The sequence below is a fragment of the Callorhinus ursinus genome, unplaced genomic scaffold (assembly GCF_003265705.2).
Source record: "Callorhinus ursinus isolate GAN/ISIS: 27379988/994484 unplaced genomic scaffold, GSC_fseal_2.0 scaffold21, whole genome shotgun sequence".
Lineage (NCBI taxonomy): Eukaryota > Metazoa > Chordata > Mammalia > Carnivora > Otariidae > Callorhinus > Callorhinus ursinus.
Genome location: NW_027397083.1, coordinates 15907 through 41745, shown reverse-complemented (window position 1 = coordinate 41745; position 25839 = coordinate 15907). Strand labels below are relative to the sequence as shown.

The following is a 25839-nucleotide window of genomic DNA, read 5'->3' as shown; positions in this document are numbered from 1 at the left end:
TTTCTGTGAAGTTGAAGGCTGGGTCATCTACTGTTAGTGAAGAAGGAGGTAGCAGAGGGAAGACTTGAACAGACCAGGGAAATTTGCACTAGTCTTGGTGGGGGCCAGAAGGAGGAGCTCTTTAGGGGACTGGGGACAGTGCTGGGGTTGGTAACGCCCCTTTGTTGTGGCCCCATTCGGCAGGACTTTGTAATCTTTAGTCCTGTTCAGCCTGGAATAGGTATGTTGGATATTACAGAAGGTAACAGGGTTGACAAAAGGTCAAGGAGCCAAGGATAGTGGCAATATTGGCAAAAGACTAATGGAAGAGATGAACCATAGGTCTTGGTTGGGTGGGCGAAGGGAGTAAAGCCCAAAGGAGGCTTGTTTGGGGGAACTGGAAGCATCAAGGTGGTCTCGAAGAGGTGGAAGAAGAGAAATATTAATGATTATTGCTAACAGTCATGGAGAGTTTACTAGGGGCCAGACATATTTACTTCTCACAATAATCTTAAGAGTTCTGTCCTATTGTTATTTTTATAGATAGAGAAATTGAAGCAGAAAGCTTCAGTGAGTTGCTCTAAGTCATACTCTTGGTCAATGGCAGATCAGAGATTAGAACCTAAATGGTCCAATCCCAGAGGCTGTGCTCTTGAGAACCAGGCAAGGGATTAGGGAGTAGAGAGATTTGTGGTCTGGGTATGGTATTCTGTGACTTAAGATTTCAGTGCTGATGCAAATAGATACTTCTACACCTATGTTCATGATAGCACTATTCACAGGAGACAAAAGGTGGAAACAAACCAAGTGTCCATGAACAGATGAATGGATAAACAAAATGTGGTATGTACACACAATGGGATACTATTCAGCCATAAAACATAAAAGAAATTTGAAATATGCTACCACATGGATGGACCTTGAAAACATTATGCTTAGTGAAATAAACCAGGCACACAAGGACAAATATTGTATGATTCCACTTGTGTGAAGGTACCTAGAATAGGCAAACTCAGAGAGACAGAAATTAGGATAGAGGTAACTAGGGGCTGGGAGGAGAACATATGGTGAGTTATTGTTTAGTGGGTACACAGTGTTTGTCGGGGATGATAAAAGAAGTTTTGGTTATGGATAGAGGTGATAGTTACACAACATTGTGGATGTATTTGATGCCCTTGAATTGTACGCTTACACAGGGCTAAACTTCTAAATTATGCAATGTACATTCTACCACAATTTAAAAAAAAGGATTTCTGTGGTGAACTACTTCTGGGTGCTTACAACAAAAAGTCTGATTTAGAAGCGATTTGCAGAATTTATTTATGTATTTTAAAGATTTATCTGAGAAAGAGAGAGAGAGCATGAGTGGGAGAGGCAGAGGGTGATGGAGACAGAATCTCAAGCAGACTCTGTGCTGAAAATGGAGTCTGACGTGAGCCCCATCTCAACACCATGAGATCATGATCTGAGCTGAAACCAAAAGTCAAATGCTTAACTGACTCTGTGCACCACCCAGGTGCCCCAGTTGTGGAGTTTAGCCTGGAGGTGAAGATGGTTAGGGTTGGGGAGCTCAGGAAAGGGAGAGGCCAAGAGTTGAATGGGTCACCCAGCAGGAGCTCTATGTCCTGACATTAATCTGTCCTCAGGGGGCAGCACGGTGCCATCAACAGGCCCAATGCACTGAATACATGGAGAGTGCAAATCAAACTGGGATGATTCACTTCCATTTCCGCCCCTTCTCCAAACTCCCTGAGGTGCAGATGCTGATTTTCGTGGCCTTCCTGATCATGTACCTGGCCAGCATCAGTGGCAATGTCTCCATTTCTCTCATCATCTGGATTAACCATTCTCTGCATACCCCCATGTACTTTTTCCTGGCCAACTTGGCAGTTCTGGAGATTTGCTACTCTTCCACCATTGCCCCTCTGACTCTGGCCAGCATCCTGTCCACGGAGAGAGACTTCATCTCCTTGCCTGGCTGTGGTACCCAGATGTTCTTCTTCATCTTCCTAGGCAGCGCTGACTGCATTCTACTAGCTGTCATGGCCTATGACAGGTTTGTGGCCATCTGTCACCCTTTGCGTTACACCCTCACGATGAGCTGGCGGTTGTGTGTCCAGCTGGCCCTGGGGTCTCTTGTGCTGGGGTTCATCTTGGCAATGCAGCTGACCATGCTCATCTTCCAACTCCCCTTCTGCAGCAGCAAAGAAATCAGCCTGTTCTATTGCGATGTCCTCCCTGTCATGAGACTGGCCTGTGCAGATACCTTGGTCCATGAGGCCACGCTGTTTGTGGTCAGCATCATCGTCCTCCCCATCCCCTTCCTGCTTATCATTCTCTCCTATGTCTTCATCGCGGCCGCCATCCTGAAGATCCGCTCGGCAGAGGGGAGGCACAAGGCCTTCTCCACCTGCTCCTCCCATCTGACTGCGGTCCTGCTCCAGTACGGATGTGGGGGGCTCATCTACCTGTGCCCCAGTTCCAGCTACTCTCCAGAGAGGGACCAGGTAGTGTCTGTGGTGTACACATTCATCACCCCTGGGCTGAACCCCTTGATCTACAGCATGAGAAACAGAGAGCTTAAGGATGCTTTGAAGAGGACAATGATCAGGTTCCTGTTGTCCTAAGCACGGTGAACACTCTGGATGTTCCTCTCCAACATTGCTGGGAAGAAACAAATGAGTGTGCTTTCTGGAAGATGAGGAGGTGGGAGCTAAGAGGTCATTGGATTTATACTGTTACTTCTTCCTGGTTATATTATTCCTGAAAAGTCATTTTTTTTTCCTCAGCCTCCGATTCTTCATCTCTAAAATGGGGATGAAAATGCCCACGAGACTTAAATCTGGGGTAGTTTTGAGGACCCAAAGTGAAAATACTTCATGACTTTTAAAGGGCGATATGGCAGTGAATGTGGTCACTGCTTATCCTCATCATTACATGTAAAGTCTATGTCCAGTTCTCAGGTTCTTAGCGGGCTCACGTGTTGACACATGTGCTCAGGGCCAGAGCCAAGAACAAGATGCACATCAAACCGACACCGTTGCAACCACTCTCTGCTGATTCCTGGGGTGCAAATGCTGAGCTTAGCTTATACCTTTTCAAATTCTCTTTTTTTTTAAATTTTTTAAAGATTTTATTTATTTATTTGAGAGAGGGAACACAAGCAGGGGGAGTGGGAGAGGGAGAAGCAGGCCTCCCGTTGAGCAGGGGAGCCCGATGCGGGGCTCGATCCCAGGACCCTGGGATCATGACCTGAGCCGAAGGCAGACGCTTAACATCTGAGCCCCCCAGGCGCCCCTCGAATTCACTTTCACCCTAAATTCTTCTTTCTGGGAAAGTTGATGGGGAAAGCGCTGGAGTTTAAAAAAAGTTGTGGTTCTTTTTTCTTACCTTTATACCCAGAGCTAATCTGTCTCCATCTCAATCTCTGACTCTGTGTTAGTTGTTAGTCTGCGTCTAACTCACTCTCCCCGTGCCTGTTGGGTCTCCTCCCCATTGTGTCCTTTCTGTCTCAGACACACACACACACACACACACACACACACACACACACACACACACTCTTACATGTTTCACATTTCTCTCTGTCCCTAGCTGCTATGGTCTGATTATTTGTGTCCTCCTACCTCATCTGTTGAAATCCTAATCCCCAATGGCATGGTATCAGGAGATGGGGCCTTTGGGAGGTAATTAGGTCATGAGGATGGAGCCCTCAGGAACGGGATTAGCGCATTCATAAAAGAGACCCCACAGAGCTCCCTGGCCCTTCCGCCATGTGAAGATACAAAAAGTCTGTGACCTGGAAGAGGTTCCTCACCCAACCCTGACCTCAGACTTCCAGCCTCCAGAACCGTGAGAAATAAATATCTATTGTTTACAAAGCCACCCAGTCTATGGTACTTTGTAATGGCAGCCTGAATGGACGAAGACATGAAGTGTACATACTATGGAAAGATTGCCTTTTTAAACTGAGCCTTTCTGGGTAATGTTGGTTCAGATCTGGATTCAGGTTGAGGAAAAGCTAGTTCTGTGAGGATAAACACTGGCTGGACACAATGAAGGGAAAGGACTCTAATGTGGCTGTGAGCAGGAGGGTAATTGTTTCAGGACGATCCCTGTCTCAGGGTAATGGCATCAGAACATCAGAACATAGATAATTTACTGTCCTTTTGTAGGGTGGGGGAAGCTCATTTATTCCTCTGCCCATTGATTAGTGAGGGATTTACTGGGGTGCTTGACTGGCTCAGTTGGTGGAGTGTGCCCCTCTTGATCTCAGGGCTGTGAGTTCAAGCCCCGTGTTGGTGTGGAGCCTACTTTAAAAAAACAAAAATAAAAAATTATGAGTGATTTATTCATTCAACAATATTTAAGAAGACAGTAAACAACTGTTTATTGAACTCTGCTATGCATTATGTACCCACCTGTGGCAGGTGGAGCAAGAAGTCGAAAGGTAAGTAAGAGGCAACTCCTGCCTTGAAGGAAGTTAAGTCTAGTAGTGTTTAAGAACACAAACCATAAAAAAAAAAAAAAAGAACACAAACCATGATAGCCCAAGGGCAAGCGATACAATGCTATGAGCTTCTGGAGGAGGAGCAGATAAAGGAATCAAGGCAAGTGTGATGGGGGAGGTGGTATTTGAGCAACACCATGCAGGTGTCCAGGTCTCTCTCTGTGTGCAAAGAGGAGCAGGAAGGGCATTTCTTTCTTCCTTCTTCGTACTTTTTAAAAGATTTTATTTATTTATTTGAGAGAGAAAGAGAGAGAAAGAGAGCGTGCCTGCTCATGTGGGAGAGGGCTGGGGGGGCAGGGACAAGCAGACTCAGCTGAGCCTGATAAGGGGCTCAGTCTCATGACCCTTAACTGACTGAGCCAGCCAGGCGCCCAGGAAGGGCATTTCTGAAGGGGGAAATTGTAAAGGCAGAAGAATGAGCTCTTTGTGCCTCTGTTTCCTTATCTGGAAAAGTATAAAATGTCTGCTACATTTTTTTTTTTTTTCTGAAAATGTATCACAGACTTAGAAGCTAGAAACCATGACCAGGATTCATATTACATGGAACTGAAATGTTCCCATCTTCCTTTGAAAGACAAGAACTTGGGGCACGTGGGTGGCTCAGTTGGTTAAGCGTCTGCCTTCAGCTCTGATCTTGATCCTGGAGCCCTACGATCGAGTCCCGTATCGGGCTCCTTGCTCCGTGGGGAGCCTGCTTCTCCCTCGGCCCCGCCGCTCCCCCTGCTTGTGCTATCTCTCTCTGTCAAATGAATAAATAAAATCTTAAAAAAAGAAAAGAAAAGACAGACAAGAACCGGAAAGGATCTTCTTTGGTTCACTTACAGACACTTGCTGCCCTTCCCGTGTTCTACTGCGCTATTCCCCTACATCAGTGTTATTTTCTGGACACGAGTCTTGTTGAATAATTGGTGTTTGGGAGAAATAAACTTTCTATGGTCAAACTAGTGTGAAGAGTTCTGTGCTGATCAAACCCCAACCAGTGGTCTCCTACAGGTTCACTTGGTGCCTGTAAGTGCAAATGTGCAGTCAGACTCTAGGATGAGGGATGCATTTCTCTGATGTTTTCTGAATTCTGTCACCACTGAACTCTTTTATTCCTTACCGGGTTGAACCTGCTGAGGCTGGCTAACTACCAAGAGGGTGGTTTCACTAGTGATTGAAATAGTCCAGGCATTTTTCAATTCTCCATGCTCCTTGAGAAAAACAAGTGTAGTTATCATGGGTTAGTAGGCTTCTTCTCAAGTGATTGCATAAGGGAATTAATGATTGCTCATTTATCGTCACAAAAACCCATGAGGCGGACCCTGTTGTTTTCTCTGCTTACAGATAAGGAAACTGTGACACAGGGAATTTCAGTAACGTGTTCAAGGTCACACAGCCAGAACAGGCAGAACATGAGATTTGATGTGCATGGTGTGGTTTCAAAGCCCGGGGAACAAAACTATTACCTCTCCCCAGCAAACTATCCCTGTATTATGGGAGCGTGGGGAGATCCCTTCATTCTTCTGTAGTTAATTTCATAATAAAATGGGGGCAATAATATCTACTCTATTTCCTCAAATTATTGTGACATCTGGGGGGGGGCACAGAAAAACTGTAAAAGTGCAATGAAAGATTCAGCATGGTTAGTTTAATATCCAAATGGAGGGATGCCTATGTTGGTGCAGTTGGTAGAGCATGCAACTCTTGATCTCAAGGTTGTGGGTTCAAACCCCACATTGGGCATGGAGGCTGCTTAAAAAAATAATATCCAAATGGAGAAATGTATGAGATGGCTTATTTTTTTAGTTATAAACATTTTAAAGCCATAGTTATTCACTTGCCTTTCCCCTAGGCTCCACTGTATTTATCTGTTCCTCTTGACAGGTGTTTCAAAGGTGTTGTAAGAAACAAACACGTCTTCTGCAGCTCAAAGTAACCACAAGCTCCTCTGAGTGAAGCTTCTGTTCTAGGCTCTTCAGGGGAGCACTTGGTGCTTTTAGGCTCGAGGGATTGAGGAGTTTATGTAAACATAACAAGAAATGTATAAGGTTCAAATTATTTATATTGTCAAATCAAAGGCGTAGGTATATGGCATGTGGAGGTTCGTACTAGGAAAACATCTGAATAACGTGATATAAGATCTCTTTGTAAGGGGTGCCTGGATGGTTCAGTTGGTTAAGAATCCGACTTGATCTCAGCTCAGGCCTTGATATCAGGGTTATGAGTTCAAGTTCTGCAATGGGGTCCATGCTGGGCCTGGAGCCTACTGCAAAAAAAAAAAAAAAAAAAAAAAAAAAAAAAGAAAAAAAATAAGTTGACCACAGATACCTGGGTTTATTTCTAGTGTCATGAGTTCAAGCCCCATGGTGGGCTCCGACTTAAAAAAAAAAAAAAAAAAAGACATGTTTGTAAATAAAACATGTTATTTTAAACTCAGTTCAATGACACAGGGCTCATTCTCCAAAACACATGGAGTTGCAATTGCATTTAGTTTTAAGGAAGGATCATCTTTCTTCCTCAGGGAGAAGAGAGGAGGATCCCCAGGGACTCTGTGTGTGTGTGTGTGTGTGTGTGTGTGTGTGTGTGTGTGTGTGTGTGTGTTAGAGGCCCACCATGCCTTGGTTAATCTCCAAATATTTGCATTCCACTTACTTCATAGTAGCCCTGGAAGGTGAATAATACTGGTTTGTTGCTCTTAAGCAGTTCACGGGCTAGCCAGGGACACAGATGGGTAAGCAGCTAGGTACAAGACAACAAAGGGTGGGCTTTAAAAAGAGGTCTGAACAAGTTCTCTTGGGGGCAAGCAGGCAGGGGGGCCAAGGGGCCGCCCGAGTGAACCAGAGGGTTCTGTCTTGAACAAGGAGCAGGGGTCTGCCAGACATGAAATGGTAAAAGGGCCTATCGGGCAGAGGTAGGTAGGAAATCCTGGGCACATCTGGCTCAGAGAAGAGGTGGGAGTTTGGTGAGGCTGACAATGGAGTTGTGTGTGTCATGGAGTGACAGTGCATGGGGCCGGGGCCAGAAGGGGCAAGGGCCTGAATGCCATTCTAAGAGTACGGACTCCCTCCTCTTTGTAATGAGAGGCCACTGAGAAGTTTCAATCAGAAGAAAGACATAATGGAGCCATATTATGGGAAGATTCATTTATTAAATTTGGTAACCATTAACTGTGAGTGCCTAGTCCATTTTTGGCCCTATGCCTGGGTCTGGGTCCATGTTGATAGAAGAGAAGAGACAAGACTGCTTCCCTCACGGAGTTTACAGAAGGTGTGTGAGGCAGGCCAGGTCATTCGTAGTGTGGTAGGGCTATGGTGAAGTCCAGGGTGTCACAGGGGCACGTTTGGGAGACACTTAAGTCAATCCTGGAGGGTGAAACATTTGCTCTGAGGCCTGGAGAATATATCAGAGTTGTCCAGGACGGATATGGGGGAGAAGAGAGCTCTAGAAGGTGAATAGCATAACTCTGGCATTAATTTGGGATTTGAACAATGTACTGGGTAGCTAAGAGATGGCTCCTGGCTTTCATTCTCCTGTGTAATCCCTTCACCTTGAGTGTTGGCTGCAGCTGGTGAGTAGCTTCTAGTGAACAGAATACAGAAAAAGTGATGTCACAGCTGAGATTAGGTTACAAATACACCTTGGCTTCCATCTCTCTCTCTCTCTCTTTCTCTCTCTCGTCTTCCTGCTCTGATGGAAACCAGCTGCCATGTTGTGAGCCGCTCTATGGAGAGGACTACATGGCAAAGAAACCAAGGGAAGCTTCTGGCCAATAGCCCTTGAGGAGCCCAATCCTGCCAACCAGAGTGAACTTGGAAGCAGACCCTCCCAAGTTAAGCCATGAGATGAGACTGTTGCCCCAGGCAACACCTTCTCTGCCGTCTGTGAGAGATTGTGAGACAGACGCACCCAGCTCAGCTGCACGGGGATCCCCCCGAATTACAGAAGCCAGAGGGTAATAAAGGTTTATTGTTTCCAGCTGCTAGATTCAAGGGCCATTTGCTATGCAGCTGTATACAACCAATACAAACAATAGGGGTAAGGGGGAGAAAACCACAGGTCAGTAAGTTTATTCTCCAACCCTCCTGCAGTGGGGGAAGAGATGCTCTTGGGAACAGAAAGGACCTTCCCCTTAAATTCTCTAGTTCCCCTTGTCTCTACTCACCACCATTACCTTGAGGTGCACCAGCCAGAAAGTGGTCTCGCCTGTTCCGCAGATGGCCCAGAGGGGGTAAGGCTCAGTCCTTTTCTCCAAGGGGAAAAGAAGCAGGCTCAGAGTGGGGAGGGAGAAGGAAGTGGAACTCCCAAATGCCCGGATCCTCTTTTTGGTTTGTTTGTAAAAGTGAAATTAAGTGTTGGCTGAATTATACATAGCCAAAACGCACACTTGATGTGGACTATGTTTAATGGGGAAATAGCTACACCAAGACAGAGTGGGTGGGGAACCAAGATCCACTGTGGGGCAGAAAAATAAAAATACATCAGAGAGAAGGGGCTCCTACTGAGCCTGGAACCTTAAGTCCCTGTCCACTGACCTGGAGACCCTAGCGTCCACTTGGGCTCAATATCAGTCTTTTTCACCAGCCTCTGGACTCTCCTTGCCCAGGTTCCATATTCCAGTTAACTTGACTTTTTCCAGTTCCTTATACATAACTAGCAGGTGGAATCCATACTTCTCTGCCTGGCAGGGATGAGTAAATATTAATATACTAATAGAAAATGAATAAAATAGGGTTCATGCCTAATGAGAGTTTTAAAGAAGGCTTGAAGTCTGTAACTACCTTCAAATAGAATGCTATAATAATAGACGTCTGCTGAGGTGTCCCCTCTTGGGTTCCTGGACTCCAACGGCACTTAAGAGGGCTCTTTACAGTGTTTTTAATATTTAAAAAGTTTTAAGGAAATCATATAGTCATTTCTGTTATGGCCCCATAGACTAACCAAGAAGTTATTATATTTTTTCTTCATGGAAACATCAGTAGGAAATCAAATGTCTTTTTGGTTTTCTAGTTTTATTGAGATATAATTAACATATGACATGGTATTAATTTAAGGTATACAGCATAATGATTTGAGATTTTATATATATATATATGTAGTGCAAAATAAATTTAGTTAACATCTGTGACCTCACATAGTTAACAATTTTTTTCCTGTGATGAGAACTTTTTTTTTTTTTAAGATTTTATTTATTTATTTATTTGTCAGAGAGACAGCGAGAGAGAGAGCACAAGCAGGGGGATCGGCGGGCAGAGGGAGAAGCAGGCTCCCTGCTGAGCAAGGAGCCCAATGATGCCCGACTTGATCCCAGGACCCTGAGATCATGACCTGAGCTGAAGGCAGACATTTGACCATCTGAGCCACCCAGGGGTCCTGAGAGCTTTTAAGATCTACTGTCTTGGCGACTTTGAAATGCACAATACATTCTTGTTAACTCTGGTTGCCATGCAGTATGTTACATCCCCAGGACATAACTGGCAGTTTGTACCCTTTGACCTCCTTCATCCATTTTGCACCCCCACCCCTCGCAACCACCAATCTGGTCTCTGCATCTGAGTCGAGGAATCCAATTCGAGGAATTTACCCTGTAAATATATTTTGATAAGGATAAGGAATCTTTTGAACTAAGAGATCCATGAATGAAAACAAAGACTTGATCTTGAAAAGGTTGGGAACCACTAGTTTTGACCAGCCCCCTATGTCACAAATGAGAAAGAAGGTTGTGTGATGTGAAGTGACAGCCGTTGCATGGCAGAAACTCTGCCTAGAACCCAGGCCTCCCAGCGCTGTGTCAGCAATCATTCTCCAGCCCCATAGCAACTCTCCCTTCATGCAAAGGACAGATTACATTTCTTAAATGTTTGGACAAAGGCAAGGAGCAAGAAATAGTGGTGGAAATTATAGGGAGGGAAATTTTTGTTTTGTATTGCAACAAACAAACAAACAAACAAACAATGGTTGGAACTCTTCCACCAGGAAAGATGCTTCCTTGAGGGTGTCTGGAAAAATTGTGAAACAATTAAGATGGGGAAAAAAAAATAAAAAAGATTACCAGGTGTCAGATGGCATGCTAGGCCTTTCTGGGTTATTTGCTTTTATTATTGATCTGTGCCTCCTATGGTCTTGTAACTATTTTACAATTCTGTGAATTGTAGAAAACTGCTGGTAATGCAAATAATTCTTGTTCATAGAGATGCAAATGAAATCTTTCTGATGGAGGTGCCATTGATCTCCTCCCACCCCCAGAAACCAGTTTTGCGTTTAACATACTTATTTCAGCATTCCTGATTGCCTGTATATGTGTGTTCTTTGGGTCCTTCTCTAAACAGTTTTTTTGACACCTTAATCGTTCCCTCATTAATTTCCCAGGACCCTGGGATCATGACCTGAGCCGAAGGCAGACGCTTGACCGAATGAGCCACCCATGCGCCCCCGATTTTATCTTTTTAAAAACAATTATCATTAACAAGGAGGCCTTGAATGTTCCATCTCTGGATGTGTTCAGGCAGAAGCTGAATGGCTAACCTTGATCCTTATTCCAGACTCCTAGGCCCTTTCCAGACTTTAATGTGGAGCTGTTCACATATCTGTTTCCCTCAGGAGACTCTCTTTTCCTAAGACGCGGGACCTAGCCACCCATCCCCACTAACAAAAATTTAAAGAAAGGTGGGATACGGTTTCTGACTTACTCACCTTTTCCATTTATGACCACCAGTGGGCGCAGAAGCCTTCCTTTACCAAAGTCGGGAACCCACCTAAGGGAAGGCCGGGGGTGGAAGGAAGTGTAGCCTACAGGGAGGATCTGGGCTGAGAATCACAGAGTTCATCCACCCGACCGCCTACAGACCGTATCTTTATGGGAGGCGATGAAGTCAGCATGGAGCAAGCACTAAGATCGCTGAAGAGGGCAAAGTTCTGTTAGAATTACGAAAATATTTACAGCCTTTTAACCTGAATACATGTAGCACATTCTTTTCCTGACTTGAGAATTCAGTCTTCGCACTGCCAGACCCACTTGCTGAGCGCCGCCCTCCGCGGGATAGATCACTGGTTCCCAAGGGAGAAGACGAATGGAGAAGAGGGAAGAGGGGGTGGGGAGGGGTGTAGAGGGAGGGGTCAGCACGAAGATCCCGCCCACTTTTTCAGAAGACACATCCCACCCGGGAACCTACACCGCGTAGGAACTGAGACAGCTTCAGCTTTCCGAATAGATAGAGATAACACACATCTCCATCTTACCACCCTGAGCTCTGCGGTACGAACCAGTCATTCCTCCTCTGTCGCCCGGGCCTCACGGCACACCGAAGTGGGTATTTACTCTGACTTATAGACACGGAAACGGAGTACCGTAGAGAAACGGCGACTTCCCCAAAGTTGTACACATTCTTAGCAGCAGGTGCTGACTTCAACATTGGACTGCTTCCATTTCTCGGAGGAGTCCCGATTGCCAACGGTGTCAAACCCAAATTCTTCGCCCCCCACCTGTTCCGTCCCGTCGTATTCCCAGTTATTTCCTCTAGGAACACGCGTCCATAGCGCCAACCCGCGGGCTCCTGGACGGCCAACTCAGACACTCGGAGCGCCCCTCCTCCCGGCGGGACGCCTGGCTCTCCCTGGCATCGCCAGAGTTCTCGGTTCGCAGGACTGTGTGCGGCTGGGCCCGGCACAGGTTGGTGCAGCCGGTGAGTGGCGGTCGGCTGGAAAGGATGGGCTCTCCAGCAGGACTTCTCAGTCCCCGGAGGGGCCAGCCGCGCGGGTAGCTGGGGTCATGGGGGCGGAGACCCGCTCGGGCCCTTTAAGGAGGAGCGCGGGGCGCGGCCCAGGTGAGGGGCGGGCCCGCCGGGCGGATCTGCGCTGCGCGCCGGCGCCGGCCCGGGAGCCGGATTTGGAGCGCTCGGCGCCGGCGGGGCCGCAGGGGGCGGCGCGGCGGAGCCTCCAGTGGCCTCGGACGCTCCTCCTAGCCCGCGGCCGCCGCCCGTCTCCGCCTGTGCCTCCAGCTCCTTCGCCCCGGCCCGGCCGGCCGCCACTTCCGGCCGCTCACCTGGGACGCGCTCACCTGCCTCCGGGCGCCTGGGCACCGGGATGAAGGACCGGCTGGAGCAGCTGAAGGCCGTGAGTCCCGCCGCACCCGGGAACTGGCGGGCCGGGGGCTGCAGTTGCGCGGGAGAGGGCCTTCCCCTTGCTCCCCACATCGGGGCTAGAGGGCCCCCCCGCGCGAGGCCTGAGCTCCCCGAGCTCCAGCCGCATCTGTCCCCTTTCCGCACCTCCCTCTCCTCCTCTTCGGGGTCATGTGCCGGTGATTCATCCCTGGGCTGCGTTTTCCATGGATGCCAGCAGCTCTCTCCCCCCGCCCCCCGTCCCTCCCCCAAGCTGGACAGTGTCACTCCAGAGCTGGGGTCCGCAGGTGGGGGCTGCCTGAGTCCAGTGGGGTTCTCTGTGAGGTCAGGGGTCACCTCCGCCTGCCTGCTACTGCCTGGCACTATGCCCAGGGGCAGCCTCCTCCTACCCTCCCTTCTTCTCTCCCTGGGCGGGGGGGGGGGGGGGGCGTCGAATCGGGCTGCCCCTCCCCCCCAGGAGCAGCTCAGAGTTCCTGGGTGACCTCCTGAGCTGTGAGCTTGTCACGTGCCAGGATGGGCCCCGCTCCTCGCCGTTCCGAGGTCTATAATTATTAATTTCTCCCTCATCCTCGGGACAGCTGAGCAAAGGATCCAAAGGTAGACCGCCTCCGGTCCTACTGCACAAAAGCTGTAAAACCTCAGGCTACTTACTCTTCTGAGCGTCTGTTTCCTTATCTGTCCAGTGAGGATGATCATACCTTAGAGATTTGTTATGATATCAAATGACATAATGGGGCTCGATATGGAGAATTGTTAAAGCATGGGTTTTTGAGTCACTGACTCATTCAACAAATAATTACTGAGTACATTCTATGGGGCAGGCCCCGTGCTAAGCCCTGGGGATTGGGTGACACAGGCTCTGTCTTTACGGAGTTTTTTTTTTTTTTTTTTTTTAGATTTTATTTATTCATGAGAGACAGAGAGAGAGAGAGAAGCAGAGGGAGAAGCAGGCTCCCAAGGAGCAGGGAGCCTGATGCGGGACTCGATCTCAGGACCCTGGGATCATGACCTGAGCCGAAGGCAGATGCTTAACCATCTGAGCCACCCAGGCGCCCTTTACGGAGTTTTTAAATATAGCCTTTGATAGATACAAAGCAGTCCCTCTGCCTGGGAGCTTGTTAGGAGTGCGAAGCCTAGGTCCCCGCCTGGACCTACAAGATCAGTCTGATTACTCACGAATCTCCCCGGGTGATGCAAGACCACATTCAAGTTTGGGGAGCACAGGAATGGATAGAACTGGGCTTGCCTCCTGGCTACGCTGCTTGCTCTGAGCCTAGTTTTGCCATCTGTAAAGCGTGTGGTTGTGGGGACTGAGAGTGTGAGAGAGCACGCAGAGCCCTTGTAAGGTGCAGAGCACAGGTAGGTTTAATAGCTGGTAAATTATTATGCTGATAGCTAGCTGTCGAAGCTCTTTGGAAAAATGCGGGCCTCCTGCAAGTGTGAGGGACTGCTGGGATGGCGTTACACTCTTCCCTTGTCTCTGGTGAGACCTTCATGGCCCTCTGGCCTTCTCTGCCTGCTGTGGGTCCCAGGGCTGCAGAGGAGGTGAGGGTGATGAGGAACAAGAGAAGCAGAAGGCACAGCCGCAGGGAGTGGGAGGGAGCCTCCCTGCCTCCCGCCTGCTTGCTGGCTCTCATCTGAGCCTCATAACACCCTGGTCGCGGACAGGGCAGATTTTATTGCCCCTATTTTTATACAAGAGGCAAGTAGCGCTCAACTTGGGTAGGAGGGGTGTCCCAGAGCTGGGCAGGGCGCAACCCGGGGAGGAACCCAGGCTCCTGGTGCTCTCCACCGGACTCTTTTCCTGAGGCGTGCTGGTTGGGGAGGCAGAAAGGAAAGGTCTTGAAGCTCTTCCTCTATCAGCCAGCACAGCCAGCAATCCTAAAACAGCGCAGGACTGAACAGCGGGCAGCGGCGACTCCCTTCCTTGTGTTAGGAAGTTCGTTTCCAGAGGAAGATAGCCCACAGCCTCTTTCAAGCCCACTGTCAACAAAAAGCAAAGAACTTTGAGTTCTGAGTTTCCTTGCCAGGAAAGCCAAGCAAGTCCCCTTGCTTCCCAGAGCCTCATTGTTACCCTCTGTCAAATGGAGCTTCATCCCTGGGGAAGGTCAAAGTCAGCCTGAAGGCTGTGTAGTTACGGGGTGCCGCCCTGGTGTTTTGGAGCAGGGGTTTGGCTGGTAGAGCTGTACAAGGAGGACCAGGCTGCAGGTTCGAAGGTTCTAATTGTCGCCTGGACACCGAATAGCTGCGTTCCTTCGTTTCCTTTGTATCCTTACCTCTCTGCTTCTCTGTTCCTCTTTTGTTAAACGAGAATTTTGGTTCATCTCAGAACCCCTCCTGGCAAATGTTCACGTCTTCTGTGAGGGCTGTTCTTCAAGTTTGCATGGATTTTGGTTTCTAGCCCACACCCCATCCCTGTCCCCCTGCAGGGGAGAGATGCCTTCACTGCAGCAAGATAACCCCTCTCTGTTTCCTTTCATCGATAAAGGATGTTCGTTACCCTGCATGAAACCAGTTTCACACCGAGCAATCCTGTGCAATCTCTGTGGCATCTTTCTAAACCTTGGGGGAGGCGAGATGAGAGCTGCCTCCAGGTAGTTGGAGGGCTGTCATGTGCAGGAGATTAGCTTTCCTCCTTGTAGGTAAAGGGAGAAGATTGAAGTTGATGGGTAGAACTCAGGACTCTGCACAAAAGCTTTGTCAGTAGTCAGAGCTGCCCAAGGATGGACTGGGCTGGCCAGAGAGGTTGTGAAGCCTCAAGCCTGGGGGTGAGGCAGGAAGCTTGCGGGAACATCGAACGTTGTAGGAATCTGAGCAGCTCTTTGAGGGCTGGGGGGCAAACAAAAAGATTTCAAGCCCTTACCCACCCTGATGATGTGTGGATGCTTTGTTGTCTGTGAGCCTGTGCCAGGCACCGTGAGGCTCTGGGGTCTCTAGGACCGAAGTCTCAGTTGCGCCCATAAAGTGGGTCATCGTACTTTCCCCATAGGGCCATCGTGGAAGTTGAATGAGATAATCCGAGATAATCACCTGCCATAGGACACGTGAGTTCCCCAACTTGACCTTCTGGGAGCCGCGTCCACACTGAGGGGGCATACCTCCAGAGGCCAGGGTCACAGACCTGACTCATCCCTTGCCCTGCTCTTCCTGGTAGGCTTAGTCAGCAGCTGCTTTGCCAGAGAGTAGGACCGGCTTGCCAGGATGTGTACCCCCAGCACGTCTCACAAGGCGGTTCTTGCTGATTTCTCACCAGTCGAATTTTGGGTCTGCTGAGTCCAAGCCAATTCCTGTCCCGGCTCTCTTTTCATTCAGCAAACATTCACCGACCACCTACAATGGCCCAAGCACCTGTGAAAGGTACTGGGCTATACTGGTGATTACCACCTGTTCCTGGATGTTCTTACGAAGTTCACAGAGAGGGAGACCCACAAGAAGCAGAAAATGATGATACCATCCTTGTGGTGGAAGCCACTGTGGAAAGACCCCGTTGACTGGCCTCCGGGGACAAGGCACTAGAGAGTGGGGGGGTGCTTCCCCGAAGGGATGCTTGAGCTCAGGTCCTGTTAAGACCAAGTCCCATCTCTTCAAGGAACGTAGAGTCTCCTGAGAGGCGAGGATCCGGGATTTTCTCAGCCACTCTCCCATTAGTGAGTGCTTCACTTCTTCACCACGATCAGTGCTTTGGGACTTCTATGTTCTGGGAATGCTCCTCCTCATCCTTCTGGACCTCTTCCTGCTGAACATCATGTTAGGCAGAATTAGGACACAAAGTCCAGGTCTTAAAGAGTAAATGGTCATGTATGAAAAAAAAAAAACAAACCCAAATCAAAGGTAGTTAATGATAGCAGTGATGTAGGGAATAGAGGTCAAGGACTTTGGACCTCTGGAGGACTAGAAATAACTTGGGGTACACCAGGCCCTCCGAAGCCAGTGCCCATAGGGACACACTAATGAAATCAACCATGTGGGGCTCTAAAGGCCAGACTAACTCTTTATTCTTTCTGTTCTGTCTTGTGTCTTGCTGCATCCCCAAGGGCTCCTTGGCCTCCTGCTGCATTTGACATTCTGGGGTCTCCGTAGGACCAGAGGTCCCGATGATAAGGGTTTGAGGGTACCCCCCCTCAGAAGCATGGGGCTGTACTTCCCTTTAAAGCTTACTTTGTTCAGTAAATATATATTGAACTCCTACTGTGTGCCAGGTGCTTTGGCTCATAACCAAATCCTAACATCCTGACTTGAGAATCTCTTCATTGAGATTCAACTTAAGAACCTTCTCATTGAGATTCTGTCCTTTAGTGATAAGATTTCTTACTGGTCAGTGATTTCTTCCTGGGAGGATTCACCCCATGGTAGAGCAGTTTAGCTGGAGCAGACAGGAGGCCCAGCTGAGATGAGTGACAGTGGATTGAGTAGGGATTACGGACTCATCAGCCAGAGGCCAGAAGGGAAAATGCTTGGTGGAGAGAAGGGGATTAGATTTATTTTTGTTCCTGGGAGTGAGCGGGAGGCTGGGGCCTGGCAGGAGCCGGGGGGGAAATGCTGGTTTGTGTCATGCTCTCTCCCCTCCCCTCCTGTCAAAATTCCTACCTATCTTCCAAAACACATTCTTTATACTTACCCTAACTGCAGCCTAGATACTCTCGCTCCAGTCCAGCTGCCCATATGAGCTGTATTCCTTTGTAGCAAATGCCTTTCTCCTATTGGGTCAGTGGAGTTTTTGTCACCACAGAGCAGGCTTGAAACCACCTTCATTTGTTTTTTCGTGAGTTGGACTCTCTGTCTCCTAGCTCCTGTTGTCTTTAAGATTGATGATTCTAGGGGTGCCTGGCTTGCTGGGACTCTAGGGCAGATGACTCTTGATCTCAGATTGTGGGTTTGAGCCCCACATTGGGTATAGAGATGACTTAAAAATAAAATCTTAACAATCAATAATTCTCTTCCTTGTCACCATGTCATCAGCTGCTGTAAAAATGATCATTTATTGGGCAGCTACTTACTCTCTGACAGGACTTGTGTTAGGTACCTTACAGACATTGTCTCTAACCCTTTCAACCCTGCAAGGCAAGGTGGTGTTTTATATTATTCCCATTTCACAGGTCAGGAGATTGAGACTCAGGTTTGGTTGACATTCCAGCTGGGAAATGTTGGGATCAAGAATTGAACATGTCTGTCTGGCTTTTTTCGATCTCCCTGCACCATATTTGATCCTCTCCCCAACTACACTGCACTGCACACCTCTTGACGCAGCGGCAGAGAGGGTATTGCTGTGGGACCCCAGCGCCTAGCACTCTGCATGGTGGTTATCCAGCAAACATTTGTGTATTGATGAATCCACAGCTTGGCCCTTACACATCCCCTACTCATCCTTATGGCTTTGGCTTCCCTCAGGGAGCCCATGACTTTGCTAATGGAGCCGGAGGTCACTGGTTCTATCCTCAAGGACAAGGATGGATGAGTTCCAAGGCTCCTAGCTGTTCCTAAACCCTTAGCCCAGTTCATCATGGAGGGTGGCCCCATTTAGAAGGACAATGAAGGAGAAGATGTGGGTGCCACGGTGAAAATCTAGCTCACCCCATTTCTCCCCTGGCAAAGTCTTAGACATCAGTGCTCTGTTCCAGTGTCACCGCAGGGCAGCCCCCACACCCTGAGTGGGCAGCATTTCCGATACCTCAAACTTTTTATTCTTTTTCGTGGGTAACAGCGGGGACGTAGTGTGTTTCGGAAGCTGCCTGCCCTGCATGTGTGCTGACTGGGGGAGCACTGACCACACGGCCCACAGCAGGGAAGGCTGCAGACCACGCTACAGACCTCCAGTGAATGAATGGAGACAGTCTGCAAATGAGCTGACTTGGATTCTGGAGTCCCCGAGGGGTTGTACCTGCAGCTACTTGGATCTCAGGCCTCTGCAGCTTCCTCCTGTCACCAGTGTCCCCAGTCTCCACGGTCAGGTCAGCCGGTTTTCCGGGAGTGGGCCATTTCCATGGCAGTGTTCCCCTGTGGGCACTGTGAGTGCAGTTCAACCTAAAGGAGATTAGGGGAACAGCCGCTCTTGGGGGATGCTTAGCTGTCTGGGGTATGGCAGCGTAGTGTGGCATTGGGCTTGCTTTATTAAAAAATAAACTTGTAACTTTGGACTAATTTTAGATTTACAGAAAAATTACAAAGACAGTACAGAGAGCCCCTGTCTACCTGCACCTGGTTTCCTCCCTTGATGACACCTTCCATTATGATGGTACATTTGCCAAAACTCAGGAACCGGTACTGGCCTGTTAACTCACTGAACTCCAGACTTTATTTGGATTCCACTCATTTCCCCACAAATGTCCCGTTCTCTGATCTGGGATCCAATCCCGGACACCACATGGCAGTTAGGTGTCCTGCTTCCTTCACCTTCCCTGGCCTGCGATGGTTTCTCCATCGTTCCTTGTTTTCCACAGCCTGGTCAGTATGGCTTGTGTGTTTTCATGCCTTGGAAGTGTATTTCCGGAGGCCAGTGCTGCATGCTGCCGCTGGGGTGCGGTGGCTGTTGGGAGATGTCGTTCCATGTGGTTGAGAGCAAGGGCTCTCCTAGCTCAGGCACTCACCATCTGCGCCTTCTTGGGCAGGTTGCTTGGCATCTTTATGCTTTCATTTTCTCAGCTGCAAGACGGGGAGGGTCCCCAGAAGATCGTTGTAGAGATTAAATGGTAAATGTAAAGTGCATGTCTTAGAAGAATCCTCAGCCCGTGGGGAGTGCTGGATAGATGGTACCTCATGTAACTAATAGTGAAGTGTTCTAGAAGGATCATGATGGGGAGGGGGCTTGTGGGACAGGGGCTGAAAGGAAGTGTTGAGCAGAAGGCTGGGGATGAGTAGAGAGGAAGATGTTATTGGTTCCTCCATTCTGTGCCCTTGAGAACGGGATGCTGTGGGGTGTTGAGAGGCAGGGTGTGGAGGGAGAGGAAGTCAGAAAAGAGTGAAGACAGGATGGAGTAGTGGGGGAAGAGCTAGAAGCGGATCTGAACTCTCCAGGGGGAAGCAGAAGATACTCTCTCAGTCTCTTTGAATGGCTCCTGGGACGTGAGAGCATGCAGGAAAAGGGGTGGTTTTCTCACTCTGGTGGTCTTCCTGCAGGTATCCTGTGGGTAAATCCACTCAGCTTTCAACATTTCCCCGAGGGATCACTTTTGCACACATTCCCTAATAGGCTTCTCTCCTCACCAGGAGGGAATCCCCCTTGGATTCAGGCGAGGTTGGGCACCCCGTCTTCTCCTGGGTATGTGATTCCTTAAGTGCTGTCCTCACTCACCACGTGGGGTTGTAATGACCTGTGTGCCTCCCGTCAGAGCCAGTGAGGTCCTGGAGAGCAGGGGTGCTGAGTTTGATCTGTGCATCTCCAGTGTCTGTATTGGTGTCTGGCAAATGATGGTGTTCAGTAAATACCGTTGGCTGAATGAATGGATGGGACCTTGTAGTGGGAAAGAGAATGTGTGGATGTGGGGTTGGTTATGACACCCCATCGTCTCTCCAAGTTAATGCACTGTGAACCCAATGGATTGGACCAGGCAGGGTTCTGTCCTGCCTTTGTTCCATATTAGCCGTATGATTCTGGACGAATTAACCCCCCCCACCACAGATTCCTCATCTGTATAGACAACATCTACCTAGGACATTTTTCCCCCTGCCTTCTTTTCTTCGGGTGAACTTCCATCCCTTTTCACTGTTCTTCTCCGGACCTAGCTCAGGTCCTGAGGGGCAGAAACAGGTGGTAATTAACATGGCACTAGGGATGAAACTTTGATGAGTTTTGTATCCAACAAACGGAAAGCAGGATCTTTCCAAACACATGTAGAAGATTGAAAAATACTGGCCACGTACGAAGCCCTGAAGAAAATATGTCAGATTGCGCAGAATATGAAATCCTTTAGGCCATGTTCCCTGACTATGACATAATAAAATTAACAGTACAGTAACCATCCTCCCCCACCCCCCGGGCTTACCCTCTTTGGAAATTTAAAAAAAACCTTTCTAAATAACTCTTGGATTAAGAAGAAACCAAAAAGGAAATGACAAAATTATTTAGAGTGATAATAAGAGTAGTAAGTACCAAAATTTGCGAGAAAGTAGCAGAAGCAAAATTCAGAGACAGCTTTATTTCTTTAAATACATATCCCAGAAAAATGACTTCATTCAAATAAATGAGGTAAGTTTCATTTCACGCTGAGGGACCTGCTGTCCCCACCCGAACATTGGTATTAGAATCGCACCTTTGGTAGAAACTCTCTTCGGAGGAAATAGGCCCCGTTCTCTGCTTAGGTGGCATGGTCTCGGCCATTTACTATGGACCCAGCACTGCTCTCAACATTTCATGTGTATTAACTCATTTAATCCTCACAGCAGTTCTGTGAGCAGATTCTTCATGTTGCAAATGAGGAAACCCCACCACAGAGAGGTTCAGTAACTTGTTTAAGATCACACAGCTACTGAACAGCAGAGCTGGGTTCTCAACTTGGGCCTGTCAGATGCATCTGTGTCTCTATATACATGCATAAGAGTCATAGGATTTACGTGCATAGGTAACTTTAAAAAAAAAATATTTCTTTTAGAGAGAGAGAGAGAGAGCAGGGGGGAGGGGCAGAGGGAGAGGGAGAGAGAACGTCCCGAGCAGACTCTGCACTAAGCGTGGAGCCCAACATGGGGCTCAACCTCACGACCCCGAGATCATGACCTGAGCCGAAACCAAGAGGCACCTTAACTGACTGAGCCCCCCAGGCTCCCCGTCCTGGTAACTTTTTCATTCATGCACATAGATTAATCCAGTTTCATTTTACTGACCTTGCAGCATCCCCTAAAATTAGTGAGGGTGTGTCAGGAGCCGGAGTGGGAAGGACATCTCCAGAGAGAGTGTGGAGGGTAAGAACCGGGGCTCCAGCCCCACAGACCTGCTTTGGGGCCCTCATACTGCCCACTTACTAGCCAAAGCACCATGGACGCGGTATTTAACCTGATTGAGAGGTTGCCTCATCAGTCAATGGGGAGAATAATATTTGTCCCTGAGAGGTTGATGTGAGAATGAAGTCATATATTTGGAACCACAAGAGTGTCAGTGACAAAATACATACTACATAAGAGTAGTATTGTCATGGCAGAATGTGTGGAGTGGGGCCATCACGGACTTCGTCTCTTGTTCAGTTGTCCACAGACTCGCTGGCCTTGGGCTAGTCTGGTCATGGGCTTATTCCTCAGTTCTTCATTTTCGAAACAGGGCCAGGGTTGGCCTCAACTTGTCCATCCAGGAGACATCTTGAAAGTAAAAGTGTGAGGCTCACTAGGCTGTTGTTTGAGGCTGATGCCTTTTGATTCATCTGACAGGGTGCGTTCAGCAGAAAGGGAAGTGTCCCCTCTGGGAGGGTTTCACCGGAAGAGAAAGCAGGGTGGGAGGGAAAATGGGTGTTGGAGAAGGGCCATCAGCCTCTGTAAGTGGGGAGCACAAGAGCACCGAGTACCTGTTGAGAGCTGACACGCTTGCTCAGAATTTCTGGCTCTTTTAATTGAAGAGGAGGGACTGGAAAAACCAGATGTTGGGCAGTGTGTCGTGGGTGTGTGTATGTGTGTTTGGAATCCTTGTCAGTGGTGGTGTTTGTCTCTGGGAATCTGTAGACCCTCATTCCAGAGGGAGGCAGCTGGGGTGGGGACAGCAGGGACAAGAAAAGTCATCTACCATGGTCTCTGCATTTATCGGGAGAGAATCTGGGCTTATGAAGAGGAGTGTGTAGCTCCCACGCAAAGACTCTTCCCCCGTGGGGAGGAGGAAGTGTACGAATTTGTGCTCACCTGCTTGAGCCAGGAGGGCCCTGCTCCCCCCCCCCCCCGCCCCCACAATCCTTTAATACCCTGCTGTGGGACGTTAAGGACCAGATGTCCCTTCCCAGTCCCTTCCTATTCCGGACTGCTGGTGCCTTCCCCTCTGAGTATTTCCCTCACCCCAAAACATTCCTGAGAGCTCCCGGGCCTTCTGGCTTGTCCTGGGGCCCTCTTGCCTTCCTGAGGCCTGGCCGCTGTGGCAAGGAGGGAATCTGTGATTTCTTCATTTGGGGTGGCTCCCTTTTTCTTTCTTTGTCCCTCCCTTTGTCTTGCTGCTCTGATTTGTATGATCTGTGAGGAATTGCCCATGTTTTAAACTTACATTGCAGCCATATTTTTTTTTTTTAACATTTTTAAATTGAAGTGTAGTCGAAATGCAGTGTTACTTAGTTTCAGGCGTACACCACAGTGACTTGACAACTCTGTATCTTACGCAGAGCTCACCACGGCAAGTGTAGTTACTGTCTGTCACCTTATAGCGCTATCACAGTAGGGACCGTATTCCCTGTGTCGTAACTTTCATCCCTGTGGCTTCTTTATTTTATAACTGGAAGTTTGTACCTGGAAGGAGTAAGGGGATTTCTTTCTCTGTCTCTGTTCTCTAGAAGGCATCCATTTGTGGAGGCCTGTGGTTTCCTGGCTAGCTAGGCTTGCTGGTTTGCTTGCTTACTTGTCTCCTTTTTTCTTCCTTTCTTTTTTGACATCAGGACTCTTTCTTTAAGTGAAGTGTTACATTCAGCCCCGGTGTATAAAGCAGATAAAAGGGAAGCTGTGCAGATTTAAGAGTAGGGAAGGGCCCGCTGGCTTGACTCCCCCTCCCTGGCTTCCCTGGCCGCTTTGGGAGGGACATGTCGAGTGTCCTGGGGTTCCACAAAGCCGTACTGGAAAGCTAAGCTCCTTACTTGGTGAGAAAACCCAGGCTTAATGAGACAAGTGCCCAGCTGCTCTCCATGGTTCCTGGTGGCTCCGGGCGATAGGCTGCTTTGGGAAGGGGCACCTGAATAACAAGGGCGTCGGACAGACAACTCAGGCTTGAGCCTAGACTCTGCAAAGCAGTGGCTGGGGGACCCCGGGGAACTTAGAACGTCCATGACTTGCAGGTCCTCAACTATGAAACATAGACGGGGCTCGCTGACAGGGCGAACGTGAAGCAGCCAGGGTGTCTGGTTGGGGCTCTACGGGTGGCAAATGTTTTTATTAAAGAAGCTAACGAGGGGGACCCAAGTCAAATAGACTAAGGTTGACAGAGAAGGCGGTTAGTGTGGAGTGAGAGGAATGAGAGCTTCGGCCCCCGCACATTGTGCTCTGGGCCCCTGAACTCTTCCCACTCTGCAGAGAGAAGGTCGTGGTCACAGCTCCCTCTCGGGGCCCGTTTGGGTGGCAGGGATGGGTGACAGACTCAGCGCTGCGCCCTGGCAGATCTCCCATCTCCTGGGGGGTTGTGGCCGGGGGCAGCAGGAGGTTGGGCCTGGGGGAGGGGAAGGAAGTGGCCGGGCTCATGGTTCTCAGAGTTTCTGCTGCGGCCCCATGTTGCAGTTCCTGCTACGTTTCTGTTACCACACGCCTTGATTCTTTGATAAAGATGCTGAAGTTCTTTTCTGGCCTGTGCTCAGTCATGTGGGCTGAAGAGAAAGGGTGCTTCGTGCTTTCCCTGCCCTTGGGCTCACCAAGCCTCAGCCCGGAGAGCCTGGCTGTGTCAGAAGGGATGAGGGGGTCTCTCTGGGATCAGTTAGATCCCCCAGTGCAGAAGCCTGGTGGGAGTCCCCATGTCCCGAGACTCCGGATAGATAACCCGTGATGACGGCCTCTTGCTTGGATTCTCCGATTGGACTAAAGCATGTGCTGTTGTCATTGATGTTGTTAATTTTTGGAAGTGGCACAGCACAGTGGGAGAGACTCTGCATGGGAAGATGGGAATCAAGAAACCCTGGTGCTATTCCTGGCGGTGTCCGGAACTCAGTGTTTGGCTGTGGGCCTTGATTTGCCCATCTCTCAGTGAGCGAATTTGATGATAGAATCTGTAAGGTTGCATTCAACTCTAAAAGTCCTGTATCTTTTTTTTTTTTCCCTTTCCTGTTTAAAGGTACTTAGATCCAGGTTAAAGCTATAGAGAAGTTGGCTAGATCTTCTACATGGCCGCGTTTTTGAGTTGTAACTACGTGCTGTCCATTGCCTAAGGAACTTTAAAGTATTATTAAATCCTCACAAAAGCATTGGTAGGCACTATTATTCCTATTTTGTAGATAAGGAAACTGAGGCTCAGACATGTTAAACCAGTTGTGTAAGGCTCCGCGACCGGTATATGATGAAGTGAGTTATGGAACCCACATTGTCATGATGCTCTGGAGCCAACCTTACTGTCCTAAGCCATTAGCGTGAGGACTTCCTAGAAGGAGGAGAACTCACTCTTTTAGACACCATGTCTTTACGGCGAGGTGATAGGGAAACTGACATTTATTAGGCACTGGTGTGTGCCCAGTATTGTGCTAGAAACCTTCCGTATGTGGTGTCTTCCGACGTCCATAAGTGTCGTAAGGTGTGTGGTAATACAGTAAGTGGTAACAACAGGTCTTAGACCTAGGTTGTGAGTTTCCAGACTTCTCTTTTCCTGGTTCACACATTCTCTCACTGAAGATGGAGCAGGCTGCCCCCCTAGAGCCTGCTCCAAGCTAAGAGGTGACGTCTCGGATTGGGGGGGGCACCCTGTACAAATTCCAGGGGTCTCAAAGATGTATGTCATGATGGACAGCTAGGTACCTTCCAGGACACAGTTGTTCCCAGCTTCCAGAAACTTCCCTCAGTCCATCCCAGGATGGTAGTCTCATCCCACTTCCAGGACGTCTGTAGAGAGGAAACTCAACAAACACTTATTAACTCAACTTCCCGGAGGAAGACTGGGCCCCTGTTTTCCAGGGAGGGTCACAGAGATCCTTCCCGGGACATGGAGCCCTCTGGAGGCTGCCAAGAGGCCCATGTACTAATGATAGTTGATAAAAGGAGCGCACTGTCTCCACTTTAGAAACTGCTGGCTCAATCCAGGCTGCCGTCTCTGCGGAGGCTAGTCGTTCATTCAGCTAAAATTGATTCCATTTCCCTTACATATCTAGCCCATGGTAAGTGCTGGGTGTACACATGGAATGAGTGACAAGAGCCAATTCCTCTGAAACGGATTTTTTTGAAACATTAGAAGAATACTGTTCAACTCATTGGAAGAGTGCTGGGAAGGTCGGTCTGTGGAGCCTGCTGGAAGCTGAGGGGCGGCTTCGGGCTTCGGAACAGTAGAGGCAAGGGTGGCTCAGCAAAACCAGCAGATATCTCTGTTGGGTGCTGGCTGACTCAGCTCCATTCACTTTGCAATTCAAATTCCTCAGGGAGCTTGGGTCCAGATGGATCCCCTTCACCTCCCCCCCC

The 25839-nt window shown here is 48.8% G+C and overlaps 2 protein-coding genes across 7 annotated transcripts in view; both read left to right on the top strand.

Annotated features, from left to right (window-relative positions):
- Positions 1-1667: 1667 nt before the first annotated feature.
- On the top strand, positions 1668-2606 carry LOC112829283 (olfactory receptor 10V1-like). The gene has a single exon (XM_025878766.1). The coding sequence runs from the start codon at positions 1668-1670 to the stop codon at positions 2604-2606; it is 939 nt and encodes a 312-aa protein (XP_025734551.1).
- A 9405-nt stretch (positions 2607-12011) lies between these two features.
- Positions 12012-25839, top strand: part of STX3 (syntaxin 3) — an 18789-nt gene continuing 4961 nt past the window's right edge. For 4 of the 6 annotated variants that reach the window (XR_012381788.1, XR_012381792.1, XR_012381790.1 and 1 more), the window contains exon 1: positions 12441-12580. Coding sequence is in view for 1 of the 6 variants with exons in the window: in XM_073904566.1 (XP_073760667.1) it covers positions 12551-12580 (30 nt within the window). In the remaining 5 variants the exon portion in view is untranslated. Of the gene's footprint in view, positions 12151-12440; positions 12581-25839 lie in introns of those variants that run through there. The other 2 variants (XR_012381793.1, XM_073904566.1) reach the window with 2 other exon arrangements.